At 47.9% G+C, this 9,526-nt stretch overlaps 1 protein-coding gene across 1 annotated transcript; it reads right to left on the bottom strand.

The window, feature by feature from the left end:
• Window positions 1-7,138: 7,138 nt before the first annotated feature.
• On the bottom strand, window positions 7,139-9,243 carry LOC123103702 (probable cinnamyl alcohol dehydrogenase 8C). Its single transcript, XM_044525368.1, has 3 exons — window positions 8,837-9,243; window positions 8,282-8,395; window positions 7,139-8,204 (listed from the first exon to the last, which is right to left on the bottom strand). The coding sequence occupies exons 1-3, from the start codon at window positions 9,109-9,111 to the stop codon at window positions 7,325-7,327; spliced, it is 1,269 nt and encodes a 422-aa protein (XP_044381303.1). The 5' UTR covers window positions 9,112-9,243; the 3' UTR covers window positions 7,139-7,324.
• Between the last annotated feature and the right edge of the window lie 283 nt (window positions 9,244-9,526).

The raw sequence follows: 9,526 nt of genomic DNA, 5'->3' as shown, positions 1-9,526 counted from the left end.
CCGCCGAAGCCCCACCGGGGACCGCCTCGCCGGCTCCTCGTCGGTCCCCCCCTCCGCCACGCCGGCGCGGGATCGGGCGGGCGCCCACGCCCGCGTCCCCCTGGGTTGCGCCCGAACGGGCCACCCCGCATGCCCGCACGCCCGTTTGGCCCCCTGGGGCCTATGACATTGGGGCCCCACCCCCCACAGAACTTTTAAATAAAAAGAAAAGGAAAAATGAGATTTATATATATAAAAAAATGAATAAAAACTAATTAATTAATTAATTAATCAATTAATTAAGTAAATAATTAATCTAATTAATCCTGGTTAATTAACCTAATTAACTACTGTTAATTAAACTTAATTAGGTTAATTAGTTAACAGTGTATGACGAACGGGACCCACCTGTCAGGGTTGACTTAGTCAACCCCTGTTGACTGCTGACGTCAGCATGACATCATGCTGATGTCATAAATACATTTTTTCGAATTAATTAAATAAATAATTAAATTCCAAAATTGTTAAAATCTTTTAAAAATCATATCTTTTAATCCGTAACTCGGATTAAAATATTTTCAACATGAAAGTTGCTCAGAACGACGAGATGAATCCGGATACGCAACCCGTTCGTCCGCCACACACCCCTAACCTATCGAACTCGCAACTTTCCCCCTCCGGCTCCTCTACCCGAAAACACGAAACACCGGGAATACTTTCCCGGATGTTTTCCCCCCCTTCACCGGTATCACCTACTACCGCGTATTGCCTTGTTATATTTTGTGATGCTTTGTTTGCTCTGTATTCATTATTTCTTCCCCCTCTTCTCTCCGGTAGACTACGAGACCGACGCTGCTGCTGACCAGTTCGACTACGGAGTTGACGACCCCTCTCTCTTGCCAGAGCAACCAGGCAAGCCCCCCCCCTTGATCACCAGATATCGCCTATTCTTCTCTATACTGCTTGCATTAGAGTAGTGTAGCATGTTACTGCTTTCGTTAATCCTATTCTGATGCATAGCCTGACATTGTCGCTACATCTGTTGATACCTTACCTGCAATCCTAAATGCTTAGTATAGGATGCTAGTTTATCATCATTGGCCCTACATTCTTGTCAGTCTGCCTTGCTATACTATCGGGCCGTGATCACTTGGGAGGTGATCACGGGTATATACTATACATACATACATACTATACAGATGGTGACTAAAGTCGGGTCAGCTCATTGAGTACCCGCAAGTGATTCTGACGATGGGGGCTGAAGGGGCAGGTGGCTCCATCCAGGTAGTGGTGGGCCTGAGTTCCCGACGGCCCCCGACTGTTACTTTGTGGCGGAGCGGCAGGGCAGGTTGAGACCACCTAGGAGACAGGTGGGCCTGGCCCTGTTCGGCGTTCGCGGATACTTAACACGCTTAACGAGATCTTGGTATTTGATCTGAGTCGGCTACGAGCCTATACGCACTAACCATCTACGCGGGAGTAGTTATGGGTATCCCGACGTCGTGGTATCAGCCGAAGCACTTCAGACGTCAGCGACGGAGCGGCGCGCGCCGAATTGGACTGGAACGCCACTAGGCTAGGTCTGCTTTCGGCCGCCCACGCAACGTGCAGGTGTGCTCAGGGCGATGGGCCCAGACCCCTGCGCGCTTAGGTTTAGACCGGCGTGCTGGCCTCTCTGTTTTGCCTAGGTGGGGCTGCGACGTGTTGATCTTCCGCGGCCGGGCATGACCCAGGAAAGTGTGTCCGGCCAAATGGGATCGAGCGTGTTGGGTTATGTGGTGCACCCCTGCAGGGAAGTTAATCTATTCGAATAGCCGTGATCTTCGGTAACAGGACGACTTGGAGTTGTACCTTGACCTTATGACAACTAGAACCGGATACTTAATAAAACACACCCTTCCAAGTGCCAGATACAACCGATGGTCGCTCTACCTCAGGGATATGAGGAGGGGATCGCCGGGTAGGATTATGCTATGAGATGCTATTTGGAGATGCTACTTGGAGGACTTCAATCTACTCTCTTCTACATGCTGCAAGACGGAGGCTGCCAGAAGCGTAGTCTTCGACAGGATTAGCTATCCCCCTCTTATTCTGGCATTCTGCAGTTCAGTCCACTGATATGGCCTCCTTACACATATACCCATGCATATGTAGTGTAGCTCCTTGCTTGCGAGTACTTTGGATGAGTACTCACGGTTGCTTTTCTCCCTCTTTTCCCCCTTTCCCTTCTACCTGGTTGTCGCAACCAGATGCTGGAGTCCAGGAGCCAGACGCCATCGTCGACGACGACCCCTACTGCACCGGAGGTGCCTACTACTACGTGCAGCCCGCTGACGACGACTTGGAGTAGTTAGGAGGATCCCAGGCAGGAGGCCTGCGCCTCTTTCGATCTGTATCCCAGTTTGTGCTAGCCTTCTTAAGGCAACTTGTTTAACTTATGTCTGTACTCAGATATTGTTGCTTCCGCTGACTCGTCTATGATCGAGCACTTGTATTCGAGCCCTCGAGGCCCCTGGCTTGTATTATGATGCTTGTATGACTTATTTATGTTTTAGAGTTGTGTTGTGATATCTTCCCGTGAGTCCCTGATCCTGATCGTACATGTTTGCGTGCATGATTAGTGTACGATTGAATCGGGGGCGTCACACTCCTCCTCTTCATGCCTAAGAGTACTGAAACCGCACCTCATGTACTCGGTTTTACTTCTACTAAGTCTAAAACCTTTTGATTCCAAGGTTTGTCTCCATAGTTCCAACTTCCTATTAACCCACGTCCGACTATCATTGACTAGCACCACATCATCCGCAAAGAGCATACACCATGAGATATCTCCTTGTGTATCCCTTGTGACCTCATCCATCACCAAAGCAAAAAAGATAAGGGCTCAAAGCTGATCCCTGGTGTAGTCCATTTTTCATGCATTCCAAAAGAAATATGTGCAAATATTGCATATTAATCATAATACTTGCATCTGATCTGTCAAGTATTATGATTAATATGCAATATTTGTGGATATTTCTTTGGAATGCATGAAAAATGGACTGCGCCAGGGGTCTGCCTTGCCCATTTTATTCTGTGATAAATTGGTATAAAAGCAAACTAATTCACTGTCTTGCTAAGCCATCGTACATATTAGAGAGAAGTAGTCATATCTGTAGAAGAAGAGGTGGATTGACGAAGTATGGAATCTGTCCAGGGTTATCTTATCAAGCTGAACATGAACGGCAAGCCGTCTAACGTGCACCTAATTAGGCACACTAAAGAATAAATATCAGAACTCTATTCACTGGTTGGACACACTCGGACAGACTCACGAGTTCTCAAACAAACAAAGCAAAACAAAACAAATGAAGCTAATTAGGTTGTCACGCCATACAAAGAGAAACCGATCTATCCTACCAAACAAAGCCTCAACCTCCCCGCATCTGGCTCTCAATCATATCACTTTTGATCTCTTCAATCTCTCAGCACCCAACACACATCAGACGCGTACCTGCGCAGCCCCAGCATGCGGGTGCGCAGCTGAAACTCCCGCACGATCACCGTGCCGGTCTTCACACCACCGACTCGCCTCTAACCACGCTCCCGCTGGCCACCCCGCCGCCGCCCACAACACATCACCCCCGGTTGTGGCGCCTCCAATGGCGGCCAAGCTTGCCCCTGCCGCCGCATCCCCTCAATTTCTTTGCCTTAAGCTCTTTCGCATGTGTTTCACACGCACACCTCTCTTTCCCCAACTTTTCTTCTACAGATATGACTACTTCTCTCTAGACCAGGTACATACATGACTTGTAATGGGCCATACGTGTTGGTAAGGAAGGATAACAGTGTGGGCCCCATGTTCTCCAAAGCCCACGACGAACCAGGGAGCTTACTTTCGAGGGAGCTTAGAGTTTGTAGGGATTTAAGAATAATATGTAGTTTTGTTGTCGTTGTTATATTTTGAAAGTTATGGTTTGAACCAAGCTCCAAAACAGATGGCAGTGGCCTCAAAATTAATGCAAGATTTTTTTTCTCTCTATGCAGGTCGCTGCCTCTGATGTCCCTCGCTTAACTACATCCTAATAGAGGCCAAAAGTATGATGAACACGCCTGTGGCTGTTTCCTTGATAATCCTTCTTATCTTGGGCTCCAACTACGTGAGGATCGTGCCCGGCTTAATGCCTTGATCCAAAATGTAGGTAGGTTTTTCGTATCACCCTAAAAAGTTGCATTGTATATGGTCTTCAACATATTAGGAAATTGATATGCGGAGCGGAGAGCCCCGGACATGTGGATGGTTTTCCATTGGATATCAACTTAAATGATGAGAACCCGATAATCTTCGACGGAAGTGGTATTGGCAATTGGATAGCTCATCTGGTAATACGAAGGATGAAGGACTACCACAAGTTTTGCAAAGAGAATGTACGGGGTGGCTGTTGTTGTGGTAGTAATGGTCGCAATTGTTGTTATTGTTTTTTTTAACACCACGTTACATTAATTAAACATCTCAAAACTTACAATCGTTCGATACAGAATTCATCACGCAGGGCGGTACATCATTAACAAGAATACCATCGGATCTATTGTCAAAACTAAACTTAGCTATTAAATGAGCCACCACATTGGCGGTCCGACTTATCTTAGCCATTTGAAAGTTATCTATCAACTTGGATAAGCTCAAAGCTTCCTTCTTCAAATCAACCAACGTTGATCTATCAAGGTCCTCTGTTGCAAGGGACGCCACAACAAATGCACAATCAGTCTCTAAAATAATAGGATTGTGAAGAGGGATACCTATACATAGACCAGCAATGCACGCCCTTAGCTCTGCTTCCTCCACACTCTAACACGACCCAATGAAGTCCCAAGAAGAGACAATGACTTCCCCAGCCGCATTCCTAACCACCACACCCACACTTGCTTCTCTACTGCTCTCCACAAAGCTTGCATCAACATTAACTTTTAAAAAACCAGTGGGTGGGGGAGTCCAATCTGTCTTAGCTCCCGCAATATTAGGTGCCCATCTTAATCCATCCATTGGACACTTTTATTTATTTTTTGAGTCCACCGGAGGCATGGAGTGACATGCGGCAAAAGACGCCCAATAATTCCCCACAAAGCTAGCAGAAGCTGAAACTGATTCCTTTCCTTTACCAAATATCAAGTCATTTCTTAAGTGCCTGACTCTCCAGAAGATGAAAATGATTTGGTCGCGCATGACCGGCTTCAATTGACTTAGAAGCACAATAAACCAATCATACCCTGTATATCTGAAGACGTTCTCCGTAGGTAACTCCCAAATGTCCCTCATGGTCATCCGCAACGCAACCGCCTTCGGGCACATAACAAGCGCATGAAAAATACTTTCATCCTCCATTCCACAAATAGTGCACATCCGAACAGTAGTTTGGTGATGCACCACTCTATTAACCTGGACAGCCAAGCTATTTGTTGCAACCCTCCAAGCAAAAAATGCGAATCTTCTGTGGGACATTAGCCTTCCAGATGACATCCCAGATTTTTCTCTCCCCCAACACAGCCTCACTACATTGACCCTCATCCTTATTTTTATCCTTCAAAGTAAGCGCAAGCTTGTACGCACTTTTAACCGAGAACATCCCTGTTTTTTCAAAATGCCAAGCAACAAAATCACCCTCCCCATTTGACTGCATACGCAACCTCAAAATCTCCTCCGCATCATATGGATAAAACAGATGCCTAACCAAATTTTCATCCCACCTCCTAGGGCCACTCAACATCAAGTCTGAAACCCATTTGACTCTTGTCCTATTCTTTCTGGCAGTAATTTTTAGTCCAGAAGATCTTGGGAGCCAGTTATCTCTCCAGATATTAATATTAGCCCCATCAGACACTCTCCAAATGACTCCGGATTTAAGCAGATCCAAACCATGCAGAATACCTTGCCAAGTAATTGTTGTTGTTATTGTTAGGTGAGTCCGATTAGATGTGCGTGGCAGAAGGGAATATTGTGTGTATTTGGTCCACATGACAAGTAGATGGATTATTAGATGAGCTTTCGGGCCATCAAGAAGTTATGTACTGTATGGACAGTGACCCTCCTTGGTGTTTTCCGTTTTTGCAATGCATGAGTTGATTAATTTGTTCCTGTGATGTGTAAGGTGTTGCCTTGCCTCGTCGTAAGGGCTTATAATAGTTAAGGCAAGTTCAATGAATCACAGCTTTGGTTATAATCAGTTGCATGAGAGCTTTCTGGTAATGGCACTCTTCTGTTATTCCATCTAGGAGGAATCCTGCATATTTTCCATTCTGTCAAACATCTCTTGTTGCCCTTTTTTATATGATATATATGCGCTGGGCAGAACTGTGGCTGGAGGAAATACTATGCTACCCTTCTTATCTTCTTACATATTAGAAGTGGTATTTCCTTCTTGCATATTCTTTTGCTTCTGGACACATAAATCTTAAACGAAGTTGTACAAGAATGTTGTCTTATAGTTCAGTTTTATGTGTTAACTATTCAGTTTTATAAGCGTTCAACTCTTCTACAAACTGACGTTCAGTTTTACAGTCAGTATTGTGCCGCTAATCACCATATGCTTTGGAAATGCCTTTTATATTATTACATTTTCTGTTCCATCATTTTTAGCTTGATGCACAACTGAGAAAACTAAAAAGATATCTGGTGGACAACAAATACATACCATCTCAGTGTTAGGTGTTGTGTAACTTTGGCAGATTTTTGCATGTAGATTCCATTGATGCGAATTTGTTTTGTTTTTTTTGTATTTTTGCATAAAAGGTTATAGTGACTGTCTTTAGCTTATAACAATAATAATGTTTTGTCTCTTATCTTTCTATGTGTTCACCAAGGCTAGAATAGTTTTGTATGGATTAGTATAGTTTTTTTCTTTGTCTCTTCTGGGGTTTTTTCAGCAAGGGCTGGGATATTTCTTGTGGTTCTTAGAATAATATCTTTTTCACGGTTTACAAAGATTAATATATTTTTTGTAACTTAGAGCTGCACATGTGGCGCAATGTCTGAATGATGCCTTAGATGGAACTGAAATGGTTGGATGTTACTCTTCAAAAGTCTAGCTCAATTGTTTCATGCTCGGTATTGAAGATGGCAAAGATAAATACCACTCGGAACCTAGGTGTAGATGAATCTGATATGCGAAAAATAATTTAGCAATTCAGGAAAAAGTCAAAAATTTCCGAAACCTGATATGCGAACATCCATAAACAGTGCACCGTTTTTGCTGCTGTAACTCCAAAAAACTGGAGGTGGGACAGTGTTCTATGTCTGCTCGGTCTAAATCTGCACGCATTCGCCGAAGAAAATTAACGCAGCTAGTATCAACAAGGTGGCCATTCCAGCTCACGATGTTGAGCCGAGGCTGCCCGCGACGTCGATGACGAAGCGGTAGCGGACGTCGTTCTTGGCGAGCCGCTCGAGCGCCGTGTTGACGTAGTCCATCTTGATCACCTCCACCTCGGCGGTGATGCCGTGCTTCGCCGCGAACTCCAGCATGGCCTGGCAGTCCCTGATGCCGCCGACGCAGTTCCCGGCGATGCCCTTCCCGCCCGGCACGATGGCGTACGCCGGCAGCTCCAGCGGCTTGGTCGGCCCGCCCACGAACACCATCTGCCCCATCGGCTTCATCAGCGCGAACAGCGGCGAGATGGGGTGCCACGCCGACACCGTGTCGAGGATGCCGTCCATGGTGCCCACGGCCGCCTGCATCTGCTCGGGGTCCCGGCTCACCAGGAACTCGTCCGCGCCCAGCCGCTCCAGCGCCTCCTCGCGCTTCCCGGGCGAGGTGCTGATGACGGTGACCCGCATGCCGAACGCCTTGCCGAACTTGACGGCGACGTGGCCGAGGCCCCCGAGGCCGACGACGCCCAGGTGCTTCCCCGGCGCGTTCAGGCCGAAGCGCATCATCGGGCTGTACACCGTGACGCCCGCGCAGAGCAGCGGCGCGGCCTTGTCCAGCGGCAGCCCGTCCGGGACGCGGACCACGTAGTCCTCGTTCACGAGCATGACGTCGGAGAAGCCCCCCTGGGTGACCGCGCCGCCGTGCTCGGGGTCGATGCCGTTGGAGGTGAGCACCATGCCGGAGCAGTAGTTCTCGTAGCCGTTGCCGCAGCACTCGCAGGAGCGGCACGACCCGACGAAGTAGCCCACGCCCACCGTGTCGCCGGCCTTGAACTTGCTGACGCCGGCGCCGACGCTGGTCACCACGCCCAGGATCTCGTGCCTGCCCTGCCCAGGCCATTATCTCACTCCAGTACTACGACGTAAAAATTGTTCCATTATGTGGAGGGATTTAATTACCCGGGAACAACGGGGTACATGGCGGTGCCCCACTCGTTCTTGATGGTGTAGAGGTCAGTGTGGCAGATCCCGCAGTAGAGCACCTTGATCGTCACATCATCATCTTTTTGAGCCCTGAAATTGTAGTTAACCGTCAATGACTCCACCAGCTGACTGGCCTCCTAGCTGAACAGGGCAATTCAGCAAAGAACCACGACCACAAGACGAGTAGTATCTCGTTCTGTCAAGTGCAAACAACTTAAGACGTCTGAACACTAAACATTTCACTATCCCAAAAATATTTTTGCAACCAAAATCGTAGAAAACGCCTGATTTAACATTTTGTCCATGTGTTTCTAAAAACAGAAACGTTTTGTCCATGTGTGTTGATAACTTTTAGCCTTCTTTATTTTTGTATAGGACTCAAGCTGTAACATTCACGAAATCATCTGATTCCACTATACTCATTAACTAGCAACTGTGTATCTCTAGCAGAGTGTGCCGCGCACAGTGCAACATAAAACGGCAGATGAACTCGCAGACGGCGAGGACGGACACACGCAGTCTGACACGCACCTTCTTGAGAAGTCGAACGGGGAGAGGACACCGGAGGCGTCCCTGGCCGCCCACCCGAGCGCCGCGCTGCCTTCCGCCGCCTCCTGCGCCCCCACCTCCTTCGCCACCGCCTTCGCCATGTGGTGCCGCAGGGTTCTCGACGGCGACGCAGCAGCGACGCCGACGCTGCTCGCCGGATGCCTGGGCTTATTAGCGGGCGAGAACCGGGCGCCGAGCTCGCCGGGGAAGGAGGACAGGGGAAGAACCGAGGTGCGCAGGTGAAAATGATGCGACATGGCGCCCCAGCCCCGCTGTATGGTGACGAGATGTTTGATGACGCCCTGCGATTTTTTGGTGCGCGCTAGATAATTTGGGTGGTGAGCAGGAACTTGAGTGAGACTGGGAGTGACTGTTGTGGAGCTAGCTGCGCATGTGCCGAGCACTCGCGAGCTTATTGGTCACGTAGGATAAGAGGAATCCGTGGCCGAGGGAGCAGGGCGGGTACTTTCTCAGTTTAGGGACCGGGAGTAACCAGAAACAAGAGTATCGTATGTCAAGACAGCAAAGGAAAAGCGACGTTAACGAGATCACGTTTCCTCCGTGTCGGCCGTGGCTACACCTACACTGTTACCATGATTTGATAGTAGTTCGAAGGATAACTACTCAGGGATTGTTAGAGCAACTCCAAGGGAGAGACACATTTTGTTCGTT

This window comes from Triticum aestivum, chromosome 5A (genome assembly GCF_018294505.1).
Source record: "Triticum aestivum cultivar Chinese Spring chromosome 5A, IWGSC CS RefSeq v2.1, whole genome shotgun sequence".
Taxonomy (NCBI): domain Eukaryota; kingdom Viridiplantae; phylum Streptophyta; class Magnoliopsida; order Poales; family Poaceae; genus Triticum; species Triticum aestivum.
This window is presented reverse-complemented; position numbering and strand designations above follow the sequence as displayed.

Excerpts from the sequence above, each read along its gene's own strand:
- LOC123103702 (XM_044525368.1), bottom strand. The coding sequence starts at position 9,111 with ATGTCGCATCATTTTCACCTGCGCACCTCGGTTCTTCCCCTGTCCTCC. Across the intron at positions 8,396-8,836 it reads CCGTTCGACTTCTCAAGAAG|GGCTCAAAAAGATGATGATG; the intron begins GTGCGTGTCAGA and ends CTACAATTTCAG. Across the intron at positions 8,205-8,281 it reads ATGTACCCCGTTGTTCCCGG|GCACGAGATCCTGGGCGTGG; the intron begins GTAATTAAATCC and ends TGGGCAGGGCAG.